Source organism: Rhamphochromis longiceps, linkage group LG17, assembly GCF_057381845.1.
Source record: "Rhamphochromis longiceps isolate RC_006_pf linkage group LG17, R_longiceps_female_GT1.1, whole genome shotgun sequence".
Lineage (NCBI taxonomy): Eukaryota > Metazoa > Chordata > Actinopteri > Cichliformes > Cichlidae > Rhamphochromis > Rhamphochromis longiceps.
In genome coordinates, this window is record NC_140573.1 from 42,340,646 (window position 1) to 42,361,535 (window position 20,890).

The following is a 20,890-nucleotide window of genomic DNA, read 5'->3' on the forward strand; positions in this document are numbered from 1 at the left end:
AAATTTGGGACCTTTATGATAAAAATAACAACAATTCCAACAATACGTACAATCCCACATAAGTCATGTACAGTAAGTAAATATATTAGTTAAAAACATACCCAGTAGAAAACATGGGTGTAGCTTATGTGTCAGAAAAATAAAGCTAAGTTCATGAAAACCTGCATTCATCTGCCACCAGATGGCAACAGCTGTGGTTGCAAACAGACTTGCAGTCCTATAGAAGTTTATGGGAAAGGCTTTCTGACGTGACCCCTGTAAATACTGTCCTGCTGAGTTTATTGGCTCAGTCACTCATTTTGGGTCATATTGACTAAAAAGGTCTCTTTTGTAAATCTTGGTTATACCACCCCATATGGAAAAGATATATATAAATCTTATAAAGTTTGTATCTGTCTTGTGTGAAAAGCATATAAGAGTGAAAACAGATATGAGATCCCTTGAAAAATTATATAATGAAACTTGTATGTTTTGGATACTAAAACAATGTATGAAAGTAATGAGAAAGTGGCCACTTTCATGAGTAATCACATATAAGTTTTTACTATTTCTTTTCCATATGGGACGGCTCCAAATGGAGGATTATCTGTGACAGGAACTCACACGTGTGGAGGGATCTCACAACCAGATTATAGGTGGCAGACAGTTGGTGTCATAAGCCACTCCCTCTCGTCACGGATGGCTGTTCACAGTGGACGCATAGATGGCTTCTTTCACTCGTTGCTTTTCTTTCCCCCTCAGATTACAACGACCTGGATGTCCGAGAACCTTCACAAACACAAACAGAATTAACCTTTGATAGCAGAAAACCTTTGGTATGCTTGTTGCTTCATCATATCAAAGCTGCCTCACATAATATCCTTATCAAAGGTGGGTCACAGCTGATTAGGCTAAAAGGGAATCATTTCAGACACAGCATAGCAGATGAAACTGTGTGGCTGTAAATTCAACAATGTTCCAGATACAAATATTTTGTCTCCACATTGAATTCACACGTAAAGTGTCAGGCGCCGTCTGAGCTGTGCGTGTGAGATGAACCTCGCCATCAAGCTGGATCAATGAGGCCTTAAAGTGCAATATCAGTGAAGGCTGCTATAGCCAATGACTCTCCAGTGTCTTTGGCTCCAATGGACCAATGTTTTAACAAATACAAAGGAAAGTAAACTTCTGTCGGGAAATGAAGCCGTTATGAATTAGGATTACTCCGAACCCTAATCCTAACTGTAAGTCTCATCATTGCTGGTTTAAAACAACCTTATGTAACTCAGATTTGAAACATCATAAACAAATATGTGTACAATGGTTCAAATAAGCTTCTGGCTCCAATAAACTGAGATGTTAATGATGAAGGTTCCAAACTCAAGCTTCTGACTGATCGTATCAAATCAATGGGTGATGTCACGATGGCTATTTTCACTTAATCTGTATGAATTATGACCGTTTGATTTTTTGGTTTTCTCTGTGTGTGTATGGATGGGCGGTTTGAGAATATATACAACATATGATATTGTAAATCCACTGCAGTGTGGAGACAGTTTCATGCTCCGTCCATGTCGGTTTCCTCATGATGTCCGACACACGGCAAAAGCAAAAGTAAGACATGTTTAGGCAGACGTCGTCATCACATATAAACTGTTTTATTAAATAATTCAGTGTCAGTCAACATTAAAAAGACAGTCGTCCAAAGAGGATGGGCCAACAAATGAAATTATGATCAAATACTGCAAATAAAGTAGTTTTTCTGTTGATTCTGTTCATCTGGATGTTTTCAGTGGGAGAAACGTTTCGTCGCTCATCCAGGTGACGTATTCAGTCTCAGCTGACTGCAGGTTTCCCCGATCTTAGATTTTTATAATCCAAATTAATGTTCTATGCATTTTTAATGCAGCTAACACGAGCCACAGTTTTCAGTCACCGTATATTTTTCCAATTTTAAGAGAAAAACTAGGAAACATTTGTGACCTGGCCATAAACAATACTGTGCAAAGGGTTTGAGAATTGTTTTTATTTGCTCTTGCAGTAGCATCAGAGAGGAATCTGAGCACCCGCCGACACACTTTGGCAAAACAACATTTACTTATAAACAACTGCTTTAGCTTCCAGAAAATAGACAGTGAGGTCCTTATAGGTCGCTGATCTCAATATGATAAAACCAATATAAGAGTCTGTGAAAAGAAAGAGACGCTGATAAAAGTTCTTGAAGCACTGAACAGCTTAACGTCCAGGTAACTTGACTGCGAGTGTACTTTTCTCCCACTGTGCTGTGACTAATGTTAACTGAGAAAGAATCGTCACATTACTTTTAGTACATTAAACATTTGCACAGTAATCTATGTAATCCTGTTTCTGACCACTGACGTCTTTATTTCAAACCGGCATTTTTGTTGAGTGTCAAGTTTGATTTTGTGAAGCTGATTTTCTACACAGCCTTTGTGTACACGGCTGAACATGTGAGGGGATGTGGGCTCGGTCAGTTCATCAAATAAAGCCCAGTAAAAACTGATGCTTATGAGAAAGGTGGGCAGCACGTGCAGCTTTTGTATTTTTTCATTCATTGGACTCCTTGATTGCATCTTCAGTTTTGCAGTCTGTCAGTCTTGCTCCATGCATTGCAATAGAAAACAAAAATGTGTGGCTTCCCATTGTACGCTGCAGGTAAAGAAGCAGCTTCCTGTTTGGTCAAAGTGATATAAGCAACGTCTGCAGAGACACACGAGGACACGGACCGACAATGTTAACTTTGACTACCTCCACCAATCAAAGGACACACCAGAATCAGCATCAGCATCAACCGACCACCTTACAGTGTCTGAGCTAGTTAATGAAGACAGAAGGGCTGGAGCATTATGAGATAATGTGTCTGCTGAGTAAATCTGAAAAAGGAGAAAAGGGTAAATGTTTAAGTATTGCAATCAATGTCAAATCATAACAAAATAAAATTCATTAGTGTGTTTACTAATGCTCTTGGTTGTCATGAATGTTTGGGATGAGAATAAAATCAGGAGATTAAAGAGATCCACGCTAGTTTTAAAGTTCTGTGAATCCTTCAGCAAGTGAACAGAAAGATCTGTGACTGAACTTTATGCCACAAACAGAGAACTCCTAATGAATTTATTATTTTCACTAAACCTGCAGGTTTTAGACGTGTCCTCAAACCAACACAGCTGATTTAAATGGCTAAATTAGCTCCTGCAGTTCTCCAGAGGCCTGGTAACGAACTAATCATGTGATTCAGGTGTGTTGACCCAAGGTGAGATCTAAAACCTGCAGGGACACCGGCCCTCGTGGACTGAGATTGCCCACCCCTGTTCTAGTTCCTTAGTATGGTTCCCTCTCGTGCCTCTGAGTTTCTTCTTGATTTCTTGTTTTTTATGTTAGTTCCCTTTAGGGTCCAGTCTTTCTCTTTCTCGTCTCGGTGTCCTGTCATCAGTGTCCCCGTGTTTACCTTCTTTCCCCCGGTCATGTTCTGTCTCTGTGAATACGTTAGCAGTCCTGTCCGTCTGTTCTCTCCCGTATTCATCTTCCTGTGTTTTGTCCCTTTCTCCCCCCAGTCTGTCATGTCTCCATGTCTGTTGAGTCCAAGTCCCAGTGTCAAGTTCATGTTCCTTAGTCTGAGTCTCAGTGTTCATCTGAGACTGTAGACATTGAAAAGTCCATAGGAAAGATGGTATCTGATTATACTTTCTCCAGAATTGTCTAAGGAGCTGGAAAAGAAAAGCGTCTGGACTCCTTGAAGACGTTTCATCTGAGAAGATTCTTCAGTTCTAAGAGCGGTGAGTGGTGGCGAGTCCCAGGTTTGGCGTCCTATGGGAGTGTCCCCCCAAGAGGGTCATGGACCCCCTATTGATCCTCTACCTAATCACACAAGCCAAGGTGTGAAAACGGGTGTGGGTCACAATCAGCCACAGTGTCGGTCAACCCACTGTGAGGCCCAGGGACAGCACCTGGCCACGTACAGTGATGACACCTGGGTCAAAAGGAAAACCCAAGAAGGGGAATCCTTCACTGAGCTCTGAGCTGAGCAAAAATGATAAATTTGCTTATCTTTTTGCAGAATATAGCAATGGCATTATGTTATATTAAACTGTGACTTTCACGGGTTAACCTGGGTGTGTTTCCTAAATCAGCAGCAGATGCTGAACAGCTGACTATTCTGTGAAAATAATTAATCTGCAGATGAAATATCTGAAGCACAGAAAGTGGAACATGTAAACTGATCAACTCAAAGTAAAACACAGTTAACCTTAAATACCAGTGATACTCTGTTTACTCTGATTCACAACCGGAGGGCCTTTGAACAAATGAACAGTCGTGCACTACTTCCCCAGCTGCAGCCTCAATTCATCCATTATCTACCAGAAGTGCTGTCGAGTCTAAACGAGTGTGTGGTCTCAGCTTGTGAATTGGAGATTATTCATGTAAACTTCAGGAGTTGGATCAGACCTCACAGGTTCTCTGGTTATATAAACCCCCTGCACTAAAATCTGTTTGTTCTCGTTTTCGTGCCCCACTCTGCCTTTTTCAATTCATTAACCTCTCATTAGTACACGAGGATCTGCCTCCCAAACCGTAACTTATTCCTTTGGCAATTATCTACTAGAAATGCTGTAAAATCTAAATAAGGCTACGGTATCGGCTTGCAAACAGAGGACTCTGCTTTCTCATAGATCATACAGAAATGATTCGGACCATGCAGCTCTGCTCTCCCAGTTTGTAGCTGTCCACATTTCTGCAGCGATCTCGTTTGCAGCCCTTGGTCTTATATAATGTTTATATAATTGTTATAGGATGTTAGTTAAAGAAGATGAGTCTCATTCTTCCAATCATCACTCATAAAACACATCACCTAATGCGGTGCTGAATAATTCATTCCTATAAAAGGAGTGGCATTTGACAACTTACGAGTGATTTTGAAATCTCATGAATTAAACATCGTGGCTCTTGCTTGTCTGTGGATGCAAATGGCAACATAGGTGGTGATGTTAATGCCAGTGAAGCATCTCTGAATGACAGCCTGAGTAAAACGAAGAAAGGGCCTTGATGAGGGCTAAGTGAGGATAACAGGGGAATACTGATGGAGGATTGCTTTGTATTGCTCATTTTTGGGGTTATTAATTAAAAAGCTGAATGTAAGTAGAAGCTCTCTTAGACAAAATCTACATGGTAAAGACGTCTCTTCACATGTTGTAGTAAATGATTTCCATAGCCTGTTCTGTTCCTCGGTGATGTTGTAGTTATGGAGGTTAAACAGAGACTGCAGCGTGTTGTGCGCTCTGCTGAGAAGGTGATTGGCTGCAGACTCCCATCTCTGCAGGACCTGTACACCTCCAGGACATTGCGGCGTGCAGCTCGGATCTCAGCTGACCCTTCTCACCCTGGACACAGTCTGTTTGACCTGCTCCCCTCAGGCAGGAGGCTCCGGTCCATTCGCACCAGAACCTCTCGCCATAAGAACAGTTTCTTCCCCTCTGCTGTTGGACACATGAACAATAACCGTATGACTGTTCCCGCCACTAACACATGACCCTACGCTGTGTTCACTGCATCATTCCATGTTTTGGCACTGATCACCACCTGCACTCATGCATATATCTTTCTACGTAGCACTCTTAATTCTTATTCTTACTTTTATTTTTTCATGTCTATTTAAGCGCAATTTATGACAGCATGTTTGCACTGAAGCACCGCAGCAATTTCCTAATGTTGTAAACCTGCTCAACATTTGGCAATAAAACCCTTTCTGATTCTGATTCTGATTCTAATGAATCATACTGTGAGTATTTATTATGCATAGAGCCATGGAAACAGGCTCTCGTGAGGTCTGCTCTCTGCAGTGTCTCAGACCTCAATGACTTCAGCTCTTAACCACGGATCTACTTTTGAGCCACAGCAGAAAATATACCAGCTGTACAATTTGCCCAAAGGTGCATGCACTCCAGGCTCATGCCAGTGTTGTACTTTTTGCAATTATGTGAGGGTGCACTTGCATCCGGGTCATGCAGATTGTGTCATTAGTGGGTAAACAATTTTGTTTGGAAGTCCACGTGCCTGCAGCCTACAAGCAGTCACTACAGTAGAGTCCCAGACTGTGCAGCACATTCTGGGTGTGTCCTCCAAGGAACAGACTATGAAATAATGTAATAAGAACAAGACTGAGTGCATTGCAAATGGTGAGTATAATCCTGGACTCAGGATACAAATCAGATCTCAGGTCTTACTCAGATCACATTATTCTTGGGAAGTGTGATGTAATCGCCATATTGTTGTGTACAGTTTGAGGAATATATTCCAAATATACCCTTATACTCTCACCCCCAACTAGTCACAAGAGATGGCGGCGGCTCCCTAAACTTGGTTCTTTCAGAGGTTTCTACCTGTTAAAAGAGAGTTTTTCCCTCCCACTGTCACCAAGTGCTCACTCGGTTCTCTTTATTTTACAGTCTTTATCTTAAATATAAAGCACCTTTAGGTGATTGCCGCTTAGATCTATATAAATACAAATTAATTCAGTTGAGTATATATTATACTGCAGCAAGCAGGGGTGAGTTTAAAAGGCGGGCGTGGGGTGTTCAAGACCATGTGTAATGCAAGGCTTTCCTAACATTCTTTCTAAATCTTTTTTTAAGATTTAAAGAGAAATATGAGCACAGATCCATAGAGGCTGGAGTCCATCACAGCAGGCCAGACCCCAGGCTGTGTAAAGATGCCCCAGAGACAATCCAGCACATAACAGCAGGGTGCAAGATGCTAGCAGGCAGGGCATACATGGAACAACATAACCAAGTGGCCGGCATAGTGTACAGGAACATCTGTGCCGAGTATAACCTGGAAGTCCCGAGGTCACAATGGGAGATGCCCCCAAGGGTGGTGGAGAATGACCGAGCTAAGATCCTGTGGGACTTCCAGATACAGACGGACAAAATGGTGGTGGCTAACCAACCGGACATAGTGGTGGTAGACAAACAGAAGAAGACGGCCGTAGTGATCGATGTAGCGGTTCCCAATGACAGCAATATCAGGAAGAAGGAACACGAGAAGCTGGAGAAATACCAAGGGCTCAGAGAAGAGCTCGAGAGGATGTGGAGGGTGAAGGTAAGCGTGGTCCCCGTGGTAATCGGAGCACTAGGTGCGGTGACTCCCAAGCTAGGCGAGTGGCTCCAGCAGATCCCGGGAACAACATCGGAGATCTCTGTCCAGAAGAGCGCAGTCCTGGGAACAGCTAAGATACTGCGCAGGACCCTCAAGCTCCCAGGCCTCTGGTAGAGGACCCGAGCTGGAAGATTGAAGACCGCCTGCAGGGGCGTGCTGGGAATGTTTTGAAATAGTTTTTCTTTTTAATCAGGTTTGTACAGTTGTTATTGGGTTAGTTCTTAGTCATTCTTAGTTGCACTGAACTGCAGCATGTGGCAAAAAATACACTTTATCTTTGAGCAGTGGCTCATGGACGTGGTCGTCCCTCCGTCTATTTTTCTTACCTTGTTAATTTCACCTTTCACTTTTGCTCCTCCTGCACTTCTCTATGGAGTCACAGCCTCCTGTGCCCGTGAGGACTCGTTACTAGCTGTTACTACTGTTGACTGTGCAGCAACAGCAGCTGCAACAACTAACTTGTCTGTTAATTTTGACTCATTTTGCTGCTTTTATTTTCAGTGTATTTTTATTTCTCTGCCTCAGCTTTTCACCACTTCATCTGCACTAAACTCTTTTCTACAACCTGTGTGAGTGCACAGAGAAGGTACGGGAAGAGCTGGTGGTTTAATTGGGCAACACGGTATCTGTAATGAACTGAAAAGTTTAAAGCAGCATGAGGGTCTTATCTGATGTGATGTGGACTGGAGTGAGATCATTTATGGAGGTGTTTGGAGTAAAATAATTATTCATCATAGAATTTACAAACAGATTATTTCCACTTCTTCACAGCAGAGTGGACCAAGTGGTAAAAAAGAGACTGGACGTTTATATGATGGTGTTCCTGCATGCAGTGCTGCCACCAAGTGGTCCAAATGAGCATATGTCCACAAAGAAATGTAAAACATCATGTAATGAAGTCAAGAATTATGAATTGAGTTTTATTAGTTTCATGGCAGTGCTCTGTCTGTCATGGTCCTGGGTCGTCGACCCAGTGTTTTGAGTTTATTGTTATTATTATTTGTGTTTTGGGGTTTTGAATGCTGGGTTTCTGGGTTGGTGCTCCCTCTGTTGGTCCCTGGTGTTAGTGTCTCGTCAGGCTAATCAGGTCCAGCTGTGTCTCCCACCTGTGTGTGATTTCCCAGTGTCCCTCTGTGGATTTATAGTGTGTGTCTGCCTGTGTTCTTTGTCGCGTCGTCTGTATTCATCCTCTGTGTCACCCTGTGTTATTGCGCACTCTGCATTGCTCCGTGAACCTCTCGGTGACTCCATGTGCTCTCCCTGCAGTCCTCCTCTCGTGTTTCAGGTTTGCCGTTCTATAGTTTAGTTTATCCTTAGCTCTGTTTTGTCATCCCCACTTTGTGTTCTGTCTTCTATAATAATCACCCTGCATTTCAAGTAGTGCTGCATTCGAGTCCTTTTCCACACATCACACGGCTGCTGCCCCAGTCGTGACACTATCTGTCTCACCTGTAAAGCGTAACAACAATTAGAATCCATTAGATTTCATATTTATAGTTCATATTTCTGTATAGTTTTCATAATTATATCCGGTTCATAGCCTGTACATACTCATAGTTATAGCATATTCATAACATACCTCCATGTACATTGTAACATTGAGCTCTCAGAGGAAATGTGAAAACTCATACATTTTTAATAAAATGTTTATTTAACAAACAAACAAAGTAAAAGATAGAAAAGATAAAATAATATTCTACTGATATCAGTTTCTATAAAACACCTAGTTAGTGACTACATAACAGCAGTTGTACCTAGCATTATATAACCAATCAAAAAGTGGAAAGAACATATTTATTCACACGGACAAAATTCAGTCTTCTAAAGTCATTGTGGTTACAGTCGTTTCTACAATGGCAATGATGAGTAACGACTGCCAACGTAAACTGAGAGCAAAGACATGATACAGAAATAGCCCTCGTTTCTTTTTCACTCACTTTATACGCCTCTCTGCATTTAATCATTAGTGATTATTAATCTCTGCCTCTCTTTCACACTGTGTCTTTGTCCTTTTCTTCCTCTCCTAACCCCGATATTTGCCCCTCCCAGAGCCTGTTTTTGCTAAAGGGTTCTTCCTGTTAAAAGGGAGTTTTTCCTTCCCACTGTCACCAATTGTTTTCTTGTGTTTTCTTTGTATTATTGTAGTGTCTCTACTTTAGAATACAAACCATCTTGAGATGACTGTGATTTGGTGCTATATGGACAAATACGTCACCTGTACTGTACAGCATCATCATTCCTTGCTGTGTGTTGCAAAGTGTCATTAAAAACAGTGGATGGAGACACAAAGACAAAGCCACATCAGAACAGACACCACATTTCTCTGCATGCAAAATACAAATGATCATCGAAATACTGAAATATTTCAGATTTAATATTGACCAGTTATTGATTATATTTATATTTATAATGGTTTGTTTTCATTTTTTTCATTGACAAAAATCATTTTTTATCATCAACCCAAACCTGTTTCATTGTGCACATTAGTATGTGCACATTTCATGCTTGAATAAAATAGTTTCGTGACTTACATTTGGTCTGCAAACAGAGGTACTGTATCTGAAATGGCCAGTGCAATGTCTTTCAGAACAACAGATTTGTCTGCAATATGCAGCGTGGATTTCAGGCTTGCCCAGAAAGTCTGCTGCTTCCTGTCATCTTTTGGCCACTCAAGGTATGTCTGCTGCCTCAGCAAACTTCTGAGTCTCAAATACTTCTTAGGAAGAGAGTCTGTCGGAATGGGCTCCAATAATATGAAGACCAGTGAGTCCCGATGGACACTGATGGCTCGGTGCTGAGCGAAGAAGAGCTCGTAGTTGCACCATTCGCTTTGCACAAAGTGTTTGGAGAGGACAAACAGCGTCTTGTAGCTAGACTCAACACAGTTGATGATGTTGTCTATGATCCACTCTCCAGGGACAAAGTCTCTCTCGTGGACACATAGGGAAAATCCAGCACCTTCCAAAGTGGGAACCAGGTGGGTGTCCACCCAGTCAGAATCTTGATTACTGTAGGAAATGAACGCATGATAACTAAAGGATGCATTGTTCAAAATATTGGAACGTTTCTTGCCTCTCCTTTTCATCCTTATCCAGACCCATAACATCTTTGTATACCATGCTCCATCACATTTATGAAAAACCAGACCTACGGCTGCAGATATAACTATTAGCACGGGCAGCGCAACTGCAGCTTGAAGCCACATCTCACACGACAGCTTACTGGGTTTGTACTCTGACAATGGCAGACCTGCAAATGACAGTGGTGTGTTACATGTATAATCTAAGGGCCAGTCCATTAACAAGGACTTGTTGAAAGCAGTGATGAACCAATAGGAGTCACACGAGCAGACAAACGGATTGCCTCCAACTTTGAGTTTCTGAAGCCTGGGAAGCCCTGCCAAGACCTCTCTCGATATAGATGTGATAGCATTCTGGTCTATGTGAAGACTTAGCAGAGCTGGGACACTAAGATCTACCGGGATAACCTGGATGCTGTTGGAGCTAAGTGTAAGATGTGTCAGCTTGGAAAAGCGAGTCAGATCCTTTTGCATTATAGACGTTATTCCTGTCTTTGACAAGTCAATCTTCTCAAAGTCTGATGACAGATATGCAAAGACACTGTTGCCCAGGTTGTTGTTTCCAAGGCTAAGCTCAGTCAGCTGAGCAGGCCAATAGCAGTCCCCATCCAAGTGGATGGAGTTGAAGCTGAGATCCAGAGACTCTAGTGAGTTCATCTGATGTGTCTTCTGAGAGATAAAGGAAAGACTGCTGAAGCGGTTCCTGCTTAAAGACAGCTTCCGCAGTTTGGGAAAAACAGAGCTGTTTGAACACGGAGTCCACCAGAAGCCCGATTCTGTCAGCAGGTTATCTGATAGATCAAGAATCTCCAGTGATGGCAGGGCAGTCATGACTCTGCAGGGTAAAATATTCATTCCAGTCCCAGAGAACTTTAAATAGGTCAGTCTGGAGAAGGCCTCAAAGCTCATGTTTATCGTGGGATATCTGTATTGATAATGATTCACACCATTAAAGATAACTGAGGAAAGATTGATTGTGTGATTAATGGGTGGTAAATTAAAGCCATCTGGTGTATCCTCATTGTAAGTGATGTTGACAAATGAGAGCTCGTGGAGAGGGGAAAGCCACACGTTCTTCATGAACACCACCATAAACGTGCTGTTTATCCAGGTGTTTTCTAAGGTGAGATTCTGTATAAAAGGCATTGTTCTCAGGTTCTTAAAGGGGTTGTCGCTCACATTGCAGCTGTCTGGAAATAGAGAGATGAATCGCAACATTTTTGCTTGTGTCACATTCAAGTCCACAAGGAGGTTCTCAAACATCCCAAAGGTTCCACAAAAAGATGCAAAGAGGGACAGTTTTTTGAGAGACTTGATTTTTGCAAGAGAACCAGATTCATACTTTTGCCAGTGAGTTCCTGCTCCCAAAGCCAGATGCTGAACAGAAGCATTCATCAGGGCATCAAAGTCACCGTAGCTCACTGACAGAGCAGCTGTACTACCCAGAGACAGGAAGTCTAGCTTTGTAAAGTTCTGAAAGGATGCCGGTAATTCATAGCTGGTATACAGGTTGTTGGCCAGATCAAGAATTTTCAGCTGTTTCAAGGAAATGTCAGGGATGAACGCTAAGTCATTGTTAGATATGTTGAGAATTTTGAGTGCTGGTGTGTGGGTGAACACTGTGGCTGAAATCTCCCGAAGTCCACAGTGAGCTGCTTTCAAAAAACAAAGCTGGGATAGTCCAGAAAACTCAGTTCCTTCCAGCGTTTGGATGACGTTGTAGGAGATGTCCAAATACTGTGTTTCGTTGGAAAGACTTGATGGAACACTGGTGATGTTTTGATGTGAGAGGTCTTTGACACCTCGCATTGATGTGACGCATAGTTTGAATCCTTCGTTATTTTCCTTAATAGCTGTGCAGTCCGGTCTCATTAGGGACACGATGACTACGGTCCCAATCAAAACAGCCACAGATGTGCTGAAAACACCAACATAAGAGAAGTCATTCAAAGACACGACCATTTACTGTGCAGGAATATCTTAGCACAACTATGTTTCCAAAAAATAGCACCGCCTGAAATGTAAATAAAAGTAGAATGCACATCATTTAAAGTTCACAGTAAAGTATGCGGCCATAATAAAATATTTTGAATATGATTCCAGCATCAAACAGAGAATTTGAAAATCATCGCATTCAGTTTCAAAGCTGTACAATAAAATAGAAAAATAGATGTACCAGAGATGAACATGTACGTTACCTTTGTGGAGACATAGCTTCAGCTTTGACTATGACAAGTTCAGGTCTGAGCTGTGTGAGTACTTTTATCCTGCTCTTAAAAGAAACTGTTCCTCTTTTTCCTCTTTTAAATTCCTCTTTCTCTCTGGTTCCTTTCCGTGACTTTCCACTGAGAAAGCAAATGTTATGTCTAAAGCTTACGCAACTGACAGGAGAAAAAAGTATTTCCTCAGAGGGTCTTTCCAATAAAAGTCTAAAGTATAATTTCATTTCCTCATATTTTGCTAGGAAAATGAAAAATGGGTGCAACAGTTTATTACAACATGTCCAACCATATATGGAAGCACAGTTTAAAAGGCAAAAACGGACTTTTTACAATTCTTATGAACTTGACATTATTTGATATATTTAAAGTCATATTTGATATGACTCCCTTTATTCTTCAATACAGCCTGAAATCTTTTTGTTATTTCTTTGAGAACAGTTCTCCAGCCTTCTGAAAGGACACGTCTAAGCTCTTCTTTAGATGCTGGATGCATTTTGTTCCACGTCCTACACCGCTTAAATACTTTTGAGCTCTGGACTCTGGGAAGAGTCCTTGATTAGTTCCACTGTGTGGTTTCCTATACAGCTTTGATTCCGATCATTGTCAAGTTGAAAGAAGAAGCTGTTGCCAACCAATGGTTTATAGACAGTATTGTGTAGTCAGTCAAAATCTGACTTCTCAGCATCTACAATTCCTCACATTTTGACAAAATACCCAACACTGCTGGCTGAAAAGCACTGTGCTGTACAAACAGCCATAGACAGCTATAGACTACCTCCGTACATACATTACAGTCTAAGGAGCTTGGAGAGAAAGTGACTGGACTTCTTTAAGATGTTTTAACTCTTCACTTCTTCCGTTTTTTTTCTATTTCTTGTGGATACAGTTTTTAAATGCTGCAGATATTTTTTAAAGCCCTCCACTTCTTCTTTAGACGTTTACTTGTCCTGTTTCCCCAGTTTATTAACGGCACACTGCACACCACGCCGAGATCTACCAAGTTTTTGGCCAACAGCACTTTGAGAATCACCTTGTTGGTGCAAAAATGCTATTTTATACTCGTCAGTCTTCAGCAACAGACTGCTTTCCTTTATGATAAAGCAGATAGTTTCAGTGGGTCAGGTGACCCTGGATCCTCCCTCAGCTACGCGACGATAGACCGAGGTACTTGGGGCCGTTTGATGCTCTGAGTGTTTCTTTTTCACTCACCATATGTTTAAACCACTCTGCAATGAATCATTACCTGTAATTTTCTGGCCTTCTTCTACGAGTATGCAGAGTGAAACAGGAGGTTGATCAGCAGTGATACTGGCACTGTACCAGTCAGCTGTGGTGACTTCTTAGCCTATCCTTTGCTCATGAGCTCAGCTGGGCTCCCGCCCTTGGCCCACGCACCTGCCGTGAATCTACCTGTTTACCTGGACTTCTGGGCTATTTAAGCTGAGGGCTCAGCTTAAATAGCAGCTGACGAGTTACTCGAGTTACTCTGTCAGTACAGCTCCAACCCTGTTTCTCGTGTGATTTCTCTGTTTATGCTAAACGCAGTTCTCCTGTGCATAGATTCTCGGACTCGTTCATAATCCTGACCTGTTTCCCTGCGTGGCATGGAGTGGAGTGGAGTGAGAGTGAGTGTGCTGGAAACAAATACAAAAGGAGCGAACGAGCGCAGCATGTTTTGGACTTTCTCCCCTTTTCCCTTGGACCATTGAATATCACTGCCCTGTACACTTTATATACTTTCACGTGGTGTTTTGTAAAAAAACTTGTGATTGCTATTCTAGTTCAGCTGGTCTGCGCCTGAGTCTGTTTTCACCTGCGTGACACAAACAGGTTAGCCACTCGAAGCTTCACCGTATAATCACATATACTTACATTGTCCACTGTGGACATATGATTAAGTGTTTAACATGAGATCTTTGTGAATTAAGATGTGCTGCTCTCATGGAGACACAGGAAGTCTGCTCAGGTGTGTCAAACACAGCAGTATCAACAACATCAGGGACAGTGTTACGGCTCACACTGCAGGGACGCTGTGTTTTCACCTCTCTCTCTGTTCACACACACACACACAGATAAAGACTACGTCCACACTAATGCGTTTTCATTTAAAAACACTTCGTTTTCACTCCGTTTTGGCCTCCTGTCCACACTGAGACGTTTTGCAACTTTGTACTTTTGTTTTACTCGCAGCAACGGCTCCACCTCATTGTTAGTCCATTTAAAAAACTCGGTGCTTTTCCTCGACATTTTGCCGGAAAGTAAATAAACAGCAGACAGAAATGAGGCAGGCTGAATCTTCTTGCGTTTCACGCATGCGCAGGACTGGAACGTCAGCGTTTTCGGCTGTTTCATTTTTTTCTTTTTTTTCCGCCTGTCCCGTTTGGATCTTTTGTCATCAGAATTATTGTCTAAAGTCAAAGAAAGATGCCCAACAGATTTACTTTACCAAGTGGACCATCCCGGCCTGGCCGTCCATTTGATTGGCCTTTGTTTTTATTGTTTATTTTATTTTATTTTCAGTTGTTACATACGGGACAGATATGACTGGGAAAAGGGAGAAAGAAAGAGAGGGAGGGAAAGAAAAACAGCGGGGAAGAGGAACGGTGAGAAAGGGCACAAAACAAAAAATGGTAAATGGCCTGTATTTATATAGCGCTTTACTAGTCCCTAAGGACCCCAAAGCGCTTTACATATCCAGTCATCCACACACTGGTGATGGCAGCTACATTGTAGCCACAGCTGCCCTGGGGCGCACTGACAGAGGCGAGGCTGCCGGACACTGGCGCCACCGGGCCCTCTGACCACCACCAGTAGGCAACGGGTGAAGCGTCTTGCTTAAGGACACAACGACTGAGACTGTCGGAGCCGGGGCTCGAACCGGCAACCTTCCGATTACAAGACGAACTCCCAACTCTTGAGCCACGATCGCCCCAAAGACATTCCTTTGTCGCTGACTCCCTCCCCAGCCAGTTTGTTGGTGGGGGAGGTTATAGTGTTTTATCACAGGGACATCTGTGTGAGGGTTCTGTTTTCTTGGTTAGTAACCTTCCTGCTTTTATGACTCTTTTGTGGGCAGGAAGTCAAACACAAACACACACACACACACACACACTCTCGCACATACACACACACACATACACACATAGTGCCTTATCTTTTGTGACCATAGGGGGGGTTTACAATGGGAGGTGCTTGTGTGTACTGTAACTGTTTTCAATGAAAGGCGGCAAGCGGAGGCCTGAGTCGAGGTCGTCTGTGGTTGGATTCAGAGTGCTTTCCTGAGACACCGAGCGGGCTTCACTTGCTAGCAAGTAAAAACCAGTTAAAGATGTTCGTCTTGTTTCTTTGCTTTTCGTTAACGGGAATAAGTCTCTAAACCAGCGGGGCCTGTGGAAGCGCAGACCCAACACTGGGATTTATAATTAAATGAAAGGTTTTTAAGCATATTTGAGACCAGAAGTTTTGGTCTAAGTTAACTGATAAATCCGCTTCACATTTTGCAATAGGAAGTGATATTGATTCATCTGTTTTAGAAAGCATTCTGTATATTTTGGAAAGTAATCTGGGGGTTTTAAGAGTAATTGAACCACACTTGGTGGTGTTTGTAGTTCAACTTGACCCGGTTTAAATTTCTTTTTTTACTATGGATTTAATTTGTTGATATTCTAAAAATCTTTTCTTGTTGATCCCATATTGTGTAACTAGTCCGTCAAATGAAATAAATTCTGTTCCTTCTAGTATATGTTTTAAATATTTGATTCCTTTACCACCAGTGTTGGGTAAGTTACTTTAAATTAGTAACTTAGTTACATTACTAGTTACTTCTATCAAAAGTAACTCAGTTACTTCAAGTTACTCGTTACTTTCAGAGTAAATAGTTACTAGGGAAAGTAACTTTGGTTTTACTCAGAATTCTCTTGTTAATGTGTTGCTTCCGTAACTGGATACCCAGCCAGATTGCCAGTCTTCTAGCTTGCTTACTTGCCACAGTGCACTGTGCCACCTACCAATAGAAAGGAAAAAATAATGTGCACATTTCCACGAGAGAAATCCCACGCCTGATTCTATCCTAGCCTGCTTTTTACATCCAACACAAAAACTGCAGTCGTGGTGCTTTCGATTGTACTCAGAACTCAGAAATTCTGCCTTCTGAATAGGAAGATGTAGGTAACACCAGACTGCAGATGAGCTGCATACAGGGCTGGACTGGGACAGAAAATCGTCCCGGGCATTTTGACTAGAGACCGGCCCACCATTATAGGAAAAATCATAAAGCCTTTGAATGAAAATAAACGCTGTTGTGACAGTGATGTACACTGTTCTGATGGTATATATGCATCAATCTATCAATTGTTTGTTGCAAGACTCAGATAATTATTTTTTTAAAAGTGAAACATTTTAAATGAGAATAAGAAAGTATTTCTTTGTGCCCCCCTTTCCCTGTTAATGCCCTACCTGGCCCCCTGGCAACACTTTGCTAGACCCGCCCCTGCACAGTCACCAGCTGTCAGCTACTTAGAAAAGGATCCTGGTGTTATTTGTCTCTCAGAAACAGTTCATAACTTCCCTTCAACTCATCCATGTTAACTAAAAGGTAAACCTGTTTCTCCATCACAGCTCTGATGGTTCAGTAAGGACATCTCCTGGTTTCATCTTCATGTTTCCCTCTCACCAGATATACAAACCTACATCATGACCAGCAGCTTTACAGCTGTGGCTCCAGCAAACATCAGCTGATACTAGAAATTAATATTAAATAAATTCTAACAACAGCTGATCGAGCTTAAACGTGCTGCTGTTGTTTAGCGCGACATCCGCTGGTTTCCTCTTTCTGGCGCAAAGTGGGCGATAAATAAACAAGAGAGACGATCAGCTGATCATTGATCAGTTTCATGATTGAAGTACAAACGGGAGAGGGAGGGGGGAGAATGAGAGAAGAAGAGGCAGCTGTGCAGCAAAGACACAGAATAACTCCAGCTTTGTGTCTTTTTCATTGTAGCTGAAGTCCGGGACAAACTGTTCCTTTTCACCTCAATAAGAAACGCGTAATATTTTCTCTGAATACCAGACGGGACGGTTGGCAACTCTACTAACTAACCTTATGAACAAAATAAAGTTCAACATCAGTAACATAGCACCACCCAGCTGTATAGAAACTCCGTCATGCTAGCTAGCACGCAGTAGGAAAAAGTCAGCACAACGAAAATAAACTCCACCTAAACTTGGTTTATATCTGACCCAGAGAGACTGCAGGTCATAACTTCTTACCTGAAGTTCAGTTCACCTGACACTCTCGGACCAGCGCTGCTTCAGGTCTCTCCTCCTGCCTCCCCTTTCCCTCATCCACCTGCTGGCCTCCACCACTTGCTAATGTTACTGAATCTGTGGAAGCTCCGCGATGCCACCACACGAAGTAACGAGTAACGAGCCTATCTAAATCCCAGTAACGAGTAACGCGTTCCTGGTTTTGGCATAATAACTAGTTACCGTGCTCGTTACCACAATAATAACGTAGTTACTGTAACGCGTTACTTAATAACGCGTTAGTCCCAACACTGTTTACCACTCCAATCTGAAAAGTTTATCATATTATTGTTTTGTAATATGTCAGGGTTGTTCCAGATAGGTGTACGTTTGCATGGGATTAATGAAGACGCCGTCATTTTTAGAAACTCCCACCATGCTGTCAGAGAAAAGCTGATGTTGATGCTTTTAAAGCATTCATGTCGTTGGATGTTTGAGCTGATAAATGGTAGGTCTGAGATCTCTAGATTATTGCAGAGTGCTTGTTCTACATCTAGCCAAGGTTCATCTAAGAGGGTATGTTTTAGCCATCCTGAGATAAACTGAAGCCTGTTGGCTAAGAAGTAGTGCTGAAAGTTAGGCAGTTCTAGTCCTCCTTTATCCTTGGTCTTTTGTAGTGTTTTTAAGCTTATACGTGGGGGTTTATTTTTCCAAAGGAATTTGGACATACATGAATCTAGAGATCTGAACCAATCTTGTGGCGGTTTAGTTGGGATCATTGAGAATAAATAATTTATTTTTGGTAAGACCATCATTTTTATAGCGGCAACCCTTCCCATGAGTGATATGGGTAGACATTTCCATCTAGTCAGATCACCTTCTACCTTCTTTAAAAGTGGGATATGGTTTAATTTAGTTAGATCTGCAAGCTTGGGAGAAACATTAATACCTAAATATTTAATATCTCCAGATTGCAGTGGTGTAGAAGAAGAATAATGGAAGGAGCAATTAATCGGTAGGACTGTAGATTTTGACCAGTTAATTGAGTAATCTGATATTCTTGCAAAAGAGTTTATCAATGCAATCACCCCAGAGATATTGGTTTGTGAGTTTTGGAGAAAAAGTAACACATCATCCGCATAAAGGCTGATTTTATGTTCCACGTTCTTGCATTTTATGCCCTTAATTACTGAATTCTGTCTAATTGCTGCTGCTAGTGGTTCAATAAAAATTGCAAACAGTGAAGGGTGAAGTTTCGGCCGTTCCAATACAACTCTGTGAAAACGACTGGAAACGCTAGTGTGGACGCAGAGCGTTTTCAGACACAAACACCGTTTTCAAATCTATCCGGGCCGGTGTGGACGTAGTCGAAGAGTGAGACGGAGGAAAGACCAGCTGCTCTGTTTACTCTGTTTTATCTTTAGATCTGCATTGTACGGGCTGAGGTGTGTTTACAGTGCACTGATACCTGGGATCTAAGCAACATGTCATCAAACTCTGTTGCTTAAAAATCCCTCTGAGTACATTTTCACTGGAATATGGTGCAGATTTGACTGACTGTGAAAACCATTCATAGAAACAGCTGAGAATAGCAGAGCAACAATGCAATAAAGTTACATAAAGTTTTCAGACACGTGTTGCTTCACCTTTGTCATCATATTGCACACCATGTGAGCTCAGCTTCTTATCTGTTATAAAAAATAATAAAAATATCTGTTATAAGTAATTTATAGTGTTTTAAAATTCAACCTGTAATTCTGGGAAATATGATGACCCCCCCTCCCCCAAACAGTGTGTCCTTGGGTAATCATAGCACGGTGTGGGAGTTTCCAATGTCACTTCCTTAAATTAGGATAAATGTGGTGGCGAGCCACACATGTTAAAATCCACAGCTCACCATTAGTTGTTTCACTTTAGTTTACTTTGCAGTCGCAACTTAATACAGTTTAATTATTAAATGTGTTTTTGCACCTTACAGTGTTTACATGGTGCACACACACATTAGCACTTTTGTGTTGTATTGGTTCAGCTTTCTTTGTTTGAGTTACCTCGGGCTTCGGCTTCTCCTTCCTGGTTGGCAAACCTGTGGTTTTGGCCTGAAGTGCTGCTGACAGCCTCTTTGGACTGAACCACGCGCTTCGCTGCCTCAGGGGTGTTTGGTTATATCGCAGCCATTTTTTTCCTCCTTGTGTGTCATTTGGTTTAGCTAAGCCAGTATTTAAGTTCCCTCATGTGTCGCAGATCAGTCATGTTTGTTTGAGGTTTTCTTAGTTGTTATCTTGAGTTTAGTTTATTGAGTCGACCTCTTTTATTGGTCTACCAGTTTAAGTTTTTGGCTTCGTTAATAATCTTTCATATTTTTGTATTAAACGCCTGTGTACTCTGTACTGTTCGGATCCTGACAATTAAGGAGTAATTTTGTCCATAATTATTAGACACAACGACACATTTTGCATTTACGTGAGCAGTATTTTAGTCCTGCGTATCACCTCCACATATCAAATGTCTCGAGGCAATGACTGTTTTGAATTGACTCTATAAAAATAAACTGAGCCAAATCCTTAATTTGTCCTATGAAGTGGTTTGTAGCCAAATGCATGCAGACTCGTGCTGTTCCCATCAACCTCAGCTGTATTTTGTGTTTTCTGCATTATCAAATGTTCTCAAACCACCAAAAAAGTTGATGATTGTATTAGTGGTATGGACATTTCAAAGATTTCTATTTTTATGATTGTTGTCTGTGAAGGTTCTCAGTCATCCAGGTCATCGTAGTCAAAGGAGCTTGCAAAGAAAAGCGTCTTTAAGTTGCGTGAAGACGTTTCCCCTCTCATCCGAGAAGCTTCTTCCGTTCTAGGCTCAAATGGTGGAGAGTCCCAGATTCAAGCCTAGTGGGAGTTTCCCCCCACAGACATTTTTATGATTGTTATGATTTTTTTAGTCCAGATTTGTCTAGTTGGAGAAGAGGAAAATCTCTTCTTCAGTAATGTTGTTTACACTGACGCACCGTGGTTGGGTTTAGTTTTCCTCTTATGGCGGTCTCACCTCACGGTCACATAGAAACTCTGCTGTTTGTAGTTTGTGGCTGAGAGCTTAATTGTTCAGGCCCAGCTTCCCACTGACAGTCTTTACAGTGACAGTGAATACATCCGGTTGGTCTACAGAAAGAACTGTGTGGGCAAATGAAGCTGCTGCGCAG

General features: G+C 41.9%; 1 protein-coding gene across 2 annotated transcripts; it reads right to left on the reverse strand.

The window, feature by feature from the left end:
* Nucleotides 1-8,092: 8,092 nt before the first annotated feature.
* Nucleotides 8,093-12,130, reverse strand: LOC146650289 (toll-like receptor 1). 2 transcript variants are annotated; one of them, XM_085386419.1, is made up of 2 exons: nt 9,681-12,130; nt 8,093-8,598 (listed from the first exon to the last, which is right to left on the reverse strand). In XM_085386419.1, exons 1-2 carry the CDS (start codon nt 12,098-12,100, stop codon nt 8,595-8,597), a joined length of 2,424 nt encoding a protein of 807 aa, XP_085242545.1. In that variant the 5' UTR covers nt 12,101-12,130; the 3' UTR covers nt 8,093-8,594. The 2 variants fall into 2 exon arrangements, with proteins under 2 accessions (XP_085242545.1, XP_085242546.1); XM_085386420.1 differs by lacking the exon at nt 8,093-8,598 and having other exon boundaries at nt 8,948-12,130.
* Nucleotides 12,131-20,890: the final 8,760 nt, after the last annotated feature.

What these genes read in the sequence shown, in the direction of transcription:
- LOC146650289 (XM_085386419.1), bottom strand. Translation starts at nt 12,100, where the DNA reads ATGAGACCGGACTGCACAGCTATTAAGGAAAATAACGAAGGATTCAAA.